This window comes from Protopterus annectens, chromosome 1.part2, assembly GCF_019279795.1.
Source record: "Protopterus annectens isolate FY-2018-M chromosome 1.part2, PAN1.0, whole genome shotgun sequence".
Classification (NCBI taxonomy): domain Eukaryota; kingdom Metazoa; phylum Chordata; order Ceratodontiformes; family Protopteridae; genus Protopterus; species Protopterus annectens.
In genome coordinates this window covers 1,085,179,029-1,085,192,375 of record NC_056727.1, presented here as the reverse complement: position 1 = coordinate 1,085,192,375, position 13,347 = coordinate 1,085,179,029, and the positions used below count along the sequence as shown (strand labels likewise).

Below are 13,347 nucleotides of genomic sequence, written 5' to 3'. Positions count from 1 at the left end.
GTGTATGTTTTGCAGAGACCGATGTGGCAGCACCATGGGAAGGCTTTAACAATGAGGATGTGATAAAGCAGCAGATACTGACACTCTCTCTGGTATGTCATGGTATGGTAATCAAAGATGTACAATGAGTTCAGAGTACTGCAGTAATCCTGCTGTCTTGTAAACAATTAAATAATTAATAGATCTTGGGCAGCAAAGTGACTTTGCCCTCTGAAAAAAAAAATCACTGCGTAAGTTAAGAATGTTTCTAAAGCCAATATTTGTTTTCTGTTGGTGTCTGTATGCATTCATATGTTTTTGTTAATTAAAAATCTATCAGCTTAGCACTGTGACTCCTTCAAAATAAAAATAAATTCTGTAATCTTAACCCCAGTAAACCCTGTCAAAGTTAGGAAATACTCCAAGGCAAACTACCTTTTATTAAGCAATAACCTGTCAAACTATCAAACTCCTCCGAACCCAGATAACATAGCAACCTATGTGGAATTATTCACAGAAGCTCTGTACAATCATGACAGTGATTATATAGAGATGGCTGTGCATACCAGAAGTAAGCCCAAAACTTAACAAACCACCCTAGTGTAATCCAAAATTAAACAGATTGTACAGCAAAAAAAAAAAGTCATAGCTAAAAGTGGTATGTGTAACATCAAACATGATAACAGTTTCTCTTATCAAACTGAATAGACAACTAAGAGGACTAAGTCCAACAAAGCAAATTTTGAGGTAAAGATAGTGTCCCAGGCCAGGGATAACCCTAAGACCTTCTTCAGCTATGTCCAAAACCTCAAAGAAAGCACACAATAGTGTGCTGAACTGCTGGTAAATGGAGCCATGTTCACATACATGCGAGATATAACAAATCTTCTGGCAGACAAATTCAGCTTCACTCTCGTCACCCCCAGCCACCCCCATGAAATACCATGTAACATAACCCTTCCAACTTTCAGTAGGGAATAGGTCTTAAAGGTGTTCTTTAAGACCAAGAATACAGCTTTGATGGGCTCCAAGAATATCCTAGGATGCTGCCTAAATAGCCTGAAATATGGTCTGTCAGGGCTACTGGAGCCACTATTCAACTACAGCCTCCAAATTGGTTTTGTGCTACAGGTATGGAGGACCACAACAGTCATCCCTTTGCACAAGGGCGGGCCATCGAAGGGTCCCAGGAGCTACAGACCCATTAGTCTGACTAGCCTCATATGCAAAGCCATGAAAAGAATTGTCATAGAAATGATTAACATTGACATAGCAAACCTTCAGTTGCTGGACCCAACTCAGTTTGGTTTTGCAGGCAGGTCATGCCTATTGAACCTGATGAACTTCTTTGAAAAGGTCACAAAGACAATGGATGAGGGCAGATTGGTGCATACTGCCTACCTTGACCTAGCTAAGTCATTTGTTACAATATCAATTTCAGACATTGTAAACAAACTCATTGTTTAGCCATACACCCCTATGTAACTAGCTGGATAGCCAGCTGACTCAGAGATAGGACTGGAGGAGGTTAGTATTGGAGAGACCACTTCCACAAAAAGGTCAGTCACTAGTGGAGTCCCCAGGGTTCTATGCTGGGTCCGCTCCTCTTTAGCATCAATGTCTTAGAAGTCAAGGTTAGTGTCAAGGGTCTCTGGCTTACCAGGTTTGCAGCTGATTGCAAGCTGAGAGCAATCAGAGAAACCCCCCAAGATATTAACATTTTACAGACAAATGACTAGTGCCAAAACCACAGGTTAAAACTCAATGCCAGGAAATGCTTACTATTATCTTTTGGGAAGTTGGCTATCCCAAAAGCTACCTCATCAGTAACCTCTCTGAAGTAGACACAGTTGACAGGGATTTAGGGACTCCTGTAGATAGTAGCCTGGCTTTCAACTAACGTGTGTCTAAGGTAGTAAGAAAATCATTCTGTGTCACTCAACTAATAAGTAAGGGCATGGCATCTAGGTCCAGTGAAGTCTCTGTGCTACTATTCTCAGCCCTCATGAGACCTATCATGCAGTATAATCCTCCCTTTGGTGAGTTCCTGACCAGGCACATGCAACAACTGGAACATCAAAGTAGATTCTACACAAAAAGAATACAGGGCATAAATGCAATGCAGTATGCAGATTGCCTCAAAACCCTATTCCTATACTCTGTTTCCTACAGGCTGCTGAGAGCAATTTATGCCTGGCAAACTAGGCATTCTTGGATACTGCTGTGCTGGATCTTTTACATATTTGCAAAATAAACAGCATGAGAACTACTAGATCCAAGGATTTAAGCTTTGCTTACAATTTAAATGGGACATGTTGGAAGAACAGGTATGCATCTCAGAGAATTTCCTTTCTCTGGAATAGGCTTACCATCCACGTGAAGCAGAGCCTTTCCCTAGCCTTATTCGAGAGCAACCTGGACCAGTGGATGGTAAATTGGAAATTTGCCCCTGGCCTGACGCCTGTGTCTCTGATGGATAGAACCAGCCATTACGTCATGCCCTAACTAACATACATAGCCCACGGGATACATTGAGGTTGCATTGCTAGGCTTGTAAAGGCCCAGTGGTTGTTAGCCCAATATATTTATGAACCTATTATAGAGAAGTCACAAAATATGAGAACTTTCCAAGTTTTTCCTTTTCTGTTGTAGCTACCACACAGTTTCTTTTAAGTAACATTCCAACCATGGAAAAGAGATTTCATTTTCTGTCTTGAAGAAGCTTTGTTATATGGCTCATTCTACTTTCAGCATCAGAAGGACCATGGCATTTTCTCAAATTCTTGGAATGGATCTTTGTGGTAGTAACCTGGCTAATGTTCAGCATTGAATCATTGCTGTGATAGCCTAAGCTATTTTGATTATAGCCTGTCTAGGATGTAACCAATAAACAGCTTCTAAAGCTTCAGGGAACCTTCCATGAGCCTTCACAGCCAGGCACTCAAGCAGAGACACACATAACCAGTGTAGTTTGGGTGCCAAGTCTTCAGAGCTTTTTTGTCATTGAGGTCAGCTCCTTCAGCAGGCTTCATAGAAATGATGTTCAGCTAGCAATCGCTCATAGCTGGACAAATAAGTGCTCTTCTAGGAAAAATCCTTCCACTACTTCATTTTTCGAGGACAGCTGTGTTTTTTACTGTGAAAAATGCATAGTGTATGCTAGGAAAAGTGTTTTTCAGGGATTGTCATGAATTTTTGGGGGTTATTCTCAGTATATGACAAAATTGTGTAAAATCTGTTTTTTCTGTTTTTTTCTACATTTTCCTGTAGCACTTGCATATTAGCAGGTAGGATATTGTGCTTCTGGGGACTGTCATTTATTTAATTTTTAACCTCAAAATCATTATTTTTCTGTGAAGGGGTTTACTGACTCTCACAGACTCAGCTACCTATCTTTCTGATCTTTTTCAGCTGGACCATGGAGCAGTTGTCAGTCTCCTTGATTTTTTCCTTCCCATGTCTGCAAGAAGTGAATTACTAGGGAGTATTTGGGTGTCAGGCAGGCTCCCCCCACTGCCTCAGCTATCAGTGGGTCACTTTGGTGTGTCCAGACATTGCTTCTCAGACAACTCATCAATGTCTCTTGGCCCCTCTGGTGCTGCTGTTCTGGAAGCCATCAAGAACTGTAAGTTAGACATGTTCCTCTGCAGCTCTAGAGTTGTTCTGTCTAGGTGAGGGAAAAACGCATGTGTTGGTCTTGGTTAAGGAACAAGTGAAGGTGTACCACATAGCCACGCTAGGATACCTGATCCCTGGGATAGTGCCCTGCCATGAATTGGTCTTAAAAAGTCTCTCAGGAAGTGAGGGCAAAAAGTAAGAATGTTTCTTCTCGCATTTTGTATTACTATGGACAAAGAAGACTTGCTGGGGTTCGCTGTTCTAACTCTGAGGAAAGTAGTACTTCAGATTTCCCTACAGAAAAGCTATCTTTTTCTGAGACCTTAGCTATAATGAAAAGTATTTCAGTGGGAACAGAATGAAATCCCCTTTTCCCATCAAAAGTATCATGCTTTGTTACAGCTAGATATTCCACAGCCTTCAGTTGTTCTTCCTGTTTTATCAGCTTTGATGAAAGGGGGAATTGAGTCAAGGGGTGACCCAAATATTGCAACCTTCCTTTTCTAAGTTCAATAAAAACTTTCTGTCTTAACTCACCACATTTTCTCAAAAAGCTGAGCAACAATGTGCCAACAAACAGGATTTAAAAAACAATGGCAAGGAGGCTCAAAAAAGAAAGGGGAAGCCTCCTAGATTCAAGGACGGTCCAAAAAGTAAGAATGACTGTGCCTCTACAGCCACCCTCTATGAAGTCCCAGCCCTCAGTCTAGGTCTGCATTTTCCCCAGTGGCATCTAATTATTTCAGACAAATGAGTTCTAAAAATCATCCATCAGGGTACAGATGACAATGTGAATCCCGTCTTCCTTTTCAGGAGATTCCACCTCATCCTGTAAACCAAACAGCCTTGTTCCCTCCAATTTTGGAAAAAAAATTGTCTCAGGGGGAGGGGTCATAGAATTAATGCCTTCATATAAAATGTACAAACATTTTTTATTCGAGGATTTTTTTCGTGTGTCAAAGAAAGAGATAATGTGGAGAACTATAGTGACAGACCTCTCCTTACTTATCCATTTTGTCATAGTCCCAAAATTTAAAATGTAGTCTCTTCAAACTCTGTTACCTGTCATACCTATTCTTAGTTTCATGGTGAAGTTAGACTTAAAAGATGCTTACCATCACATTACTATTGGAAAATATTTCAGACATTCCTTAAGATTTTTTGTATCTTTCTTGCATTATCAATTCTCTGTCTTACCTTTTGTCTATCTACTGTACCAAGTGTATTTACAAAGTGTCCGGCCCCAGTAATTTCTTACTGCAGACTCCAAAGTATTCACATCTTTCCATATTTGAATGGTTGTTTTATATTTGCAGACGCTTTCTAATTGGCAAGATTATTTGACAAGTGTTAAGAAACATCTGCTTATCTGGTGTTAAAATAAACTTACAAAAATCATCTCTCATCACTTCACATAGAATAGTTTTTCTGAGATGTCTCGTGTATACTTCCCTAAGAAGAGCTTTTCTTCCACCAGACAAAGTAGAACCATATGAAGACATATTTCTGAACTTTTCCAACCAATCTCTTCCATCTGCCAAGGAATTTCTCAGGCTTTTCAGTTTCATGGCTTGGATGATTACCATGTTTCCCTTTGCTAGACCTCACATGGCAAAAATTCAATAGTACCTCATTACAGTCTGGTCTCAGCATCGACAGCTTGTATAGTTCAGATTCCAGTATGTAGGTTTGTGAGAAGGGGGGTATTGTGTTGGCTGGACCAGTTATGTCTCAACATAGGTCTCCTTTTCTCCCTTCTCTTATGGGGGGAGCTATATCAAAAGGAGTGAAAGTGAAATATCTGTGGTTCAACCAGAACACACAGAGTTACATTGATGTCAGAGTTGCTGGCAGTAATCAGTGATTTAAAAGCCTTAAATAATCTCCGTTTCTGAGGACATCTTCAAGTTATCACAGACACCGCAGTGATGTGGCATATAAACAAACAAGGAAGTACCAGATCTTTGCCCTCTTTGCAGACTTACTATGATGCTTTAGTTGGTAGCAGCTTAGCTCATCTTGACTGTTCAAGCCACATATATTCTGGCAGAGCAAAATGTTATAGCAGACAAGCTGAGCAAAACAGGACACATTCTTCCAAACAGAAATTACACCCCTTGGGCTTCCTGGAATTGATCAAACCATGGGGATCACCTCAAATAGATTAATGTGCATCCTTTCAAAACAGACAGCTAAAGAAATTCTGCTCCAGAAGTCCTTGCAACTAGTCCTGGAAGACAGCTGCTTTTACATTCCCATGGATGTGAATATTCTTGTATGCCTTTCTCCCTTTCTACTGATACCAAATGTTCTTCTAAAGATCCAGAAGGACTCTCCAGAGATAGTGGTGGTGACTCCCTTTTAGCTCAGGCAACAGTGGTTTTCTTGTTTTGAATTTGGCCATGGGCAACTACCACAGGTTTCTCCCCAGATTGGATTTATTCACCCAAGAGAGGGTGTGCTTGATGCATCCCAACCTAAAAACGCTTTTGCTGACTGCTTGGAAGATAGAGTTTTGATAACATTTAGGTACCTTTTTTCTATGAGGATGTGCATCAGGTACTAAAGGAAGCTAAAAACCCTACTACCAGAAATCATATATATCTGAGCAGAAAAGAATTTCTAGTTGGTACTAGTGTAAGAACCAGGTCCCATTTAAGGCTCAAATTCCTCTGGTTCTGGATTGTTTGTGTTAGTTATCCTCTGTCCTTTCTTACTTATCAACCAGAATTCATCTTTCTGCCATTTCTGCTTGTCTGTTTTTAGAAACTCCCTTTTCTACTTATCCTCAAGTCAAGAAGTTTTTGAAAAGTTTTTAAAAGGGGTTTTACATATCCATCCACAGAGAAAACAGGTGGTTCCTCCCTGGACTCTTAACTTCGTGCTTGAAGAACTAACACAGTTTACATTTGAATGAGCCCATCAGGCTGATTTGAGGTGGTTCTTGACTTTGAAAACTGTGTTGCTCATTACTCTGACTTTTGCTAGGAAGGCTATCTGAGTTACAAGCTGTTATTGTGAGTTAGATGTACCTCATTTTCCACTATAACGGCATTCCTTGAGAACAAATCCTTCTTTTACGCATAAAGTGGCTTCAGAGTTCAGCTCGAACTGACCTATTAATCTCCCTGTATTCTTTCCAGAACCTCAAATAAGAGAGAAAGTGTCCAACATACTCTGAATGTCTACAGGCAGCTGAAATATCTACATGGACAGAACTAAATCCTTTAGTTAAGCAGATTAGTTATTTGTCTGCAGTGACGGTAAGAAAAAAAAAGACAACCAGCGTCAAAACAGGCAATTTTTAGATGGCTATCCTTTTGCTTTTCTTACCATAACAAGTCACTTACAGGTAGGGCTAGGGGCTCCTCTACTAGGACTTTGGCTTCTTCTGTGGCTTTCTAGAAAGGGATGGACTCTGGAAGTATTCTAGAGGGAGCTCCAGAAATGGAACGTAAATAAAAAATCATTTAATGAGTAACGCTTTTTCTAATTCTGTCATTCTCGTCTGAAAAGACTTTGGAGCCTGCCTTTGCAATAAATCTGATGTTCTTCGTGTTTCACTGTTGCAGTCATTACAGTTGGGTTATCCTGCTGGCAGGCTACCCTCAGTCGGCCTGAATTCCAAAGTCTAGGTCCGGCGTCGGTTGCTGTCACCTCTTCCTTGACGTCAGTGCGCCAGGGGTATAAAAGATGCAGCCGATGCCATTTTCTTCAGTCTTTCTTGCTGCATGGTGCCCGAAGCAAAAGCAGTTCGCAAGAGCCGGTCGGCCAACTCCTGAGATTTTTGTGTTCAAATTTCAGATCCAAAGTCTTCACTAAAAGCTAAGTACCCCGTTGGAGAAACTTTTTTCTTGCTCCAGACCGATGTCAGAAAAAGTTAATAATTGTATTTCTTGTGGGAAGCAAATACCTCATAAGGACTTTCATTCTTACTGTATTCCTTGCCTAGGCCCTGACCACGAGGTTGCTAGTTGTTGGTTTTGTGCTAGATTTAACCAATGCACTATTAAGCGTCGGTACGATTTTGCATTTCACTATTTTGGCAGAAGATTTAACTGTACAATGTTGTCGGATAGCCATCCGACTACTGGAATTCACAAGAAACGCAAAGAAAAGGACAGGCATCCGAGGTCCAAAACCGACGACAAGGCTTCTTCTAAGCCAGTCGCCGGTTCTCAGTGAGGTGTGTTTGCAGCCCCTGACGACCGCTACTTAAGACTCGCAGGCCGCTACCGACACCCACATGGAGTCGACCAGGCCGCTGGAAGCTCCAAGGTATTGGACCTTCGGAAACTATTCCTTCAGATGGGTCCGGAGCTGCTAAGCAGGCATCGGCTTCTGAGGGTGTTTTCAGACCTACTCAATTATATGTTAAAACAACTTCAGCTTCAAAGGCAAAGACTAAAGCACCTTTAAAGACAAAGAAACAAGTACAACAGCCTCATGGACAGGCCTCCATGCCTAAAAAACAGATGCTCAAAATGGCCGAAGACCTAATTACTTTGATCTAGGGTTCCCATCCCCCTCCTGATAAGAGGCCTAGGCAAGAGACAGAATATGAATCTTCAGATCAGGTTTCCATTTCATCTGATTCCTCTTCTGATCAGGAATACTCTCTTCCTCCCTATGAGGATTCTGATGCTGAAGAATCTATCCCTTCAGCCTGTCCTCCTGAGGATTATTCTTTTGGGGAAACTTTACATACCATGAGGGAGCATTTCCACTGGGAGAGCCAAGATTATTCAGAATCTAAGGAAAGGCTCAGAGACTTCCTTTTACTACCACAACACAGGCCCCTAGCTATTCCACCTGTGTTAGACATTGTAGATGATGTATTTTCAGAGTCCAGTCTGACCCCTGACTCCTTACCTCCAGCTCCTGTTAAGCCAGACAGGTACTACAGGGTTCCTGACTCTCATAAATTCCTTTTCAAAAACCCTGCTGCTGACCCAGAAACTCTCTCTCAGGGTCCCAAAGGGGTAAAGGCTTCCATTGCAAAAAACCCTACTCCATCTGACAGGGATTCTAGGGCACTGGACAGATGGGGACAAAAGATTTACACTTCTGCTACCTTGGCTATAAGGGCTTTAAATTGTCAGTTTCATATGCTCAAATATCAGCAATATATTATGTCACTGCTTAAACAGAAAATGTTGATAAATTCTGAATGTGCAGAAAACAAAGAAATGCAGGATTTATTGCATGCAGCTGAACAAGTTGGAAAGCATACTTTGCAATGTGGTTTTGATTCTCTTGAGGCCTCCTGCAGGGCCGCAGTTACGGGTTCTGTCATTAGGAGGCATGCTTGGTTAAAGGAACAAAATCTACCTGATCATGTTAAAGCAAAATTATTAGATGCTCCATTACAGCATGATGCTTTGTTTGATGTTAAAGCAGAAGAGGTGTTAAAGAAAATGGAGGACAAAGCTAAATCTATGCAAACAGTCAAGGATTTATTACAGGTACAGCCACCAAGATTTAGCAGACACTGGCCTACAAAGAATTGGTCCTTTCCAGTGTCAGACAGGCCACAAAGGGGCAGATACAGACGCCCCAGAGGCAGATCCCAGCCCCAAGGTTCGTTCAGGTCTACACAGTGGGGTGCTTCTACCTCCAAAACTGGAGAAGACAAATCACAGCCATACAGGAAACAGTCCCAATGACTCCCCCCTGCCTGCGCCAAGCACTTATCTTCTGGCAGCACCTTTAGGGGGAAAACTAGAACTTTTTTTCTCAAAATTGGCACATAATAACCCAGGACAAATGGGTCTTAAACATAGTGTCACAAGGCTACAAGTTTCACTTCCATACCCTGCCAAGGGCAAACGGTTGGCCAGACCTGCCAAAACATCAATGGGCAGAGGCACAAAAACAAGTCTCATCCCTCATGGACATGAGGGCCATTCAACAAGTACCAGAGCAAGAGCAGGGACAAGGATTTTACTCAAGACTGTTCTTGGTACCCAGAAAAGACAAAGCCTGGAGACCAATACTGGACCTATCTATTCTAAACACATATCTGGATATTCCAAAATTCAAAATGTTGACTCTACAGCAGCTTCTGCCCATGTTGGGCAAGAAGACTTGGCTTGTGACTTTAGATCTAAAAGAGGCATACCTGCATGTCCCAATCAGACAAACATGCAGAAGATACCTCAGATTCAAAGCTGGCTCAATGCACTACCAATTCTCTGCACTGCCCTTTGGCTTATCTACTGCGCCCAGGGTCTTCACAAAGTGCCTGGCACCAGTAATTGCATACTGCAGACAAAGAGGAATATAAATATATCCTTACTTGGACGACTGCCTCATTCAAACAGAGAACAAGGACATTCTACTACAGCATCTGGCATTTATAAAGAGATTAGTACCATGCCTAGGGTACACAGTCAACGAACAGAAATCAAAACTAGTACCCTCTCAAGAGATAATAGTCCTGGGTGCAAGCTTAAATACAACTGCCCAGATGGCTTATCTCACGCCAGACAAACAAAGGTAACTGACTACCTATTTCAAACTGTTGGCAACAAAGGCCCAGTTATCTGCAAGAAAAATTCTCCAGGCTTTGGGCTTCATGGCATCCTGCATTCTACTAATTCCATATGCAAGACTGCATATGAGGAAACTTCAATGGTACCTAAAAAGTGTTTGGACTCAACATTGCCACAGCCTGGAAACAATAGTTACTCTCATTCCCTGCCTGCAACAGGAGTTTCGATGGTGGGCGAAGGCCTGTCACCAGAACAAGGGACAGCCATTCATTCTACCCCCAGCCACACAGACATTAACAACGGATGCATCGGATTATGCCTGGGGAGCCCATATGGCAGGAAGATGTATTCAGGGCACATGGTCCACAAACTAAATGCATCTACATATCAATCAAAAAGAGATGCTGGCTGTTCAAAATGCCCTGACAGCCTTCAAGGACCTACTTCATCCGGGACAACTACTGATAAAGACAGACAATACCACGGTCATGTGGTATATAAACAAGCAAGGAAGCACTCATTCTTACCCCCTTTGCAGACTAGCCATGACTTTGTGGGACACAGCATTGACTTACCAAGTACATCTGCAGGCACAATTCCTGCCAGGAAAGATAAATACTTTGGCAGATGAACTAAGCAGAAACCTCATGGATCCCCACGAGTGGAAATTGGATCCACAAGTCTTCAGCATGGTAACAAGGAAATGGGGATGCCCGGACATAGATCTATTTGCCTCACCTCACAACTGCCAACTAAAGAGATTCTGCACAAGGACTTATCACAGACAAGCATGGAAAGTGGATGCCCTATCTTTCAGCTGGAAAAACTTAACAGTATATGCCTTTCCTCCTCTGGCACTCCTCCCCAAGGTACTCCTAAAGGTCAGACAGGAGAAGCCAAAAATGATACTGATTGCCCCCAGACTGGCCACGCCAGTACTGGTATCCAATCCTAAGGAACTTGTCTCAATGCCCAGCCTGGACCTTACCTCAAGTGCCTCATCTACTGTCCCAGCAGAACAATCAAAAATCCTGCACAGCCAACTCAAGACCTTAAATCTGGCAGCATGGCGGATAATGTAGTCATACAAAACACACCTCTCACTAAAGCAGTGATGGATGTCATTTTGGAGGCCAGGAGGCCTAGTACTAGAAAATCCTGTGCTGGAAAAAGGAAGAGATTCTGTGCTTGGAACCAGGCACAAGGAATTGACACAGCTGTACCAAATATTCCTCAGATTTTGCAATACTTGACTGAGATGCTGGACAAAGGTCTGTCCTTTTCATCTATAAAAATTCATGCCTCTGCCATTTCGGCTCATTACAATACAGAGCCACCAATCTTTTCTCATCCTTTATTAAGGCAGTACCTCAGAGGGGCCAGAAATTTAAGGCCTCCAAGGAGATCACCAATACCTGCATTGGGACCTCAATTATGTCCTGGAAAAACTCACCCTGCCTCCTTTTGAGCCAGCTGCTACAGCTGATATAGGTTCATAGGTTCATACTAGGCTATCTGCCCTGGGGCAATTATAAGCCTAGCCTGATTTTGTTTGGCTTACACGCCACCCCTTGATTTGAGTATACTGTGCCCTTTTTAAGGTTTAGTTTGCTGTGCCTCTGTCTAATAGTGACACGGAAGTAATCCCCGGGACAAACCTACGATCCCCCATCCACTCATCAAGATTCTTCTTGAAGAGATTCAGTGAGGTGCTCTGCCTAACATGAATTGGAATTCTGTTCCAGAGCGAAGGGAGCCTCTGGGTTATGAATCTGTCCCTCCAGCAAGTTCTATTTATTTCAGTGCTGAGGTTCAAGTCCCTCGAGCGTGTGGCTCTAAGGGATTTAGATTTACTGAGGTGGAGCATGTCCATTAATTCTGGATTGGACATAGCTTTATACGTCAGGCATAGATCGCCTCGAAGTAGGCGGTATGCAACTGAGTAGAGCTGGAGTTTTTTTAACCGAGCAGCATATGGCATCTGTTTGAGTCCCTTGATCCTCTTGGTGAGGTACTTTTGGGGTCTTTCTAATTGCTGCAGGTGTCGGGTAAGGTACATCCCAAAAGGGGCATTGTATTCTATGATGGGCCTGATGAGGGATGAATAAAGGGGCACGATTACCTCTCTTGCTCTAGATGTGAATCCTTTCATGATGAGGTGGGCTATGTGAAAGGTCTTTCTAACCACTTTGGCAATGCGGTTGTCAAAGGAGAGATTGCTATCAACTTGGGTCCCCAGATCCCTAATTGCTTTCTCTGTACTTAATGGGTTACCGCCTATGTGGTAATTTGTGGGCACATTGTTTTTGCCAAAGGGTATGACTATACACTTTTTGGCATTTAGCTTTAGACCATGGCTCTGGCACCAGTTATCCGTCTCTGTGAGACCTTTTTGAAGGATGTTTGTGTCAGCTGGAGAGTTGATTATGGCGCCTAGTTTGCAGTTGTCTGCGAACTTGGTGAGCCATAGTCCTCCCACGTTGGCCTGTACCTTGGAAAAGTATATACCGAACAAGAGCGGTCCCAGGACAGAACCTTGTGGGACGTCACTTGTGACCGGTTTCGAGTCTGACATGGCTGCAGCAACTCTCACTCTGTGGGTTCTGTCTTTGAGCCAGTTTGTGACCCATCTTGTGACATAGGGGTTTATATTTAAGCTGGATAGCTTATCTATGATGCCCGAGTGGGGTATTGTGTCAAATGCCTTTGCTAGGTCCAGATAGGCTGTGTGGACTACCTTCCCTTCATCTATGGCTTTGGTGACTGTTTCGAAGAAGTCAACCAGGTTCAAAAGGCAGGATCTGCCCTTGATGAAGCCGAACTGGGTAGGATCTAGTGTCTGTAGGTCCCCAATGTCTTTGTTTATGAGCTCCATGATGATCCTCTCCATAGCCTTGCAGACTAAGCTAGTCAGGCTTATGGGGCGATAGTTTCCAGGGTCCGTGGAGGCTCCACCTTTGTGGAGTGGGACCACTGTTGCTGTACGCCATTCTGTGGGCACATATCCTGTAGTGAGGCTGAGATTGTACAGCTGTTTTATTTGAGGGATTAGTTCTTCTTGGAGTTCATGTAGGACGCAATCCGGGACGCCATCTGGTCCCATGGAAGCAGTGTTTTTTGCTTTGAAGAGGGCAGCCTTCACCTGAGCATCAGAGATGTTTGGGAGGCAGCCCTCTGCTGGGATAGATACTTGCTCTTTTTTTGGGGGGAAGGGGGTGGAGAAGTTTGCACTGAACCTGTCTGCCAGGATATTGGC

The 13,347-nt window shown here is 42.9% G+C and overlaps 1 protein-coding gene across 1 annotated transcript in view; it reads left to right on the top strand.

Annotated features, from left to right (window-relative positions):
* LOC122792429 (synapse-associated protein 1-like) overlaps positions 1-13,347 on the top strand; it is a 353,118-nt gene that overhangs the window by 129,012 nt on the left and 210,759 nt on the right. Inside the window, exon 4 of the mRNA XM_044060219.1 lies at positions 16-92. Within this exon, the coding sequence (XP_043916154.1) occupies positions 16-92 (77 nt within the window). The remainder of the gene's footprint in view (positions 1-15; positions 93-13,347) is intronic.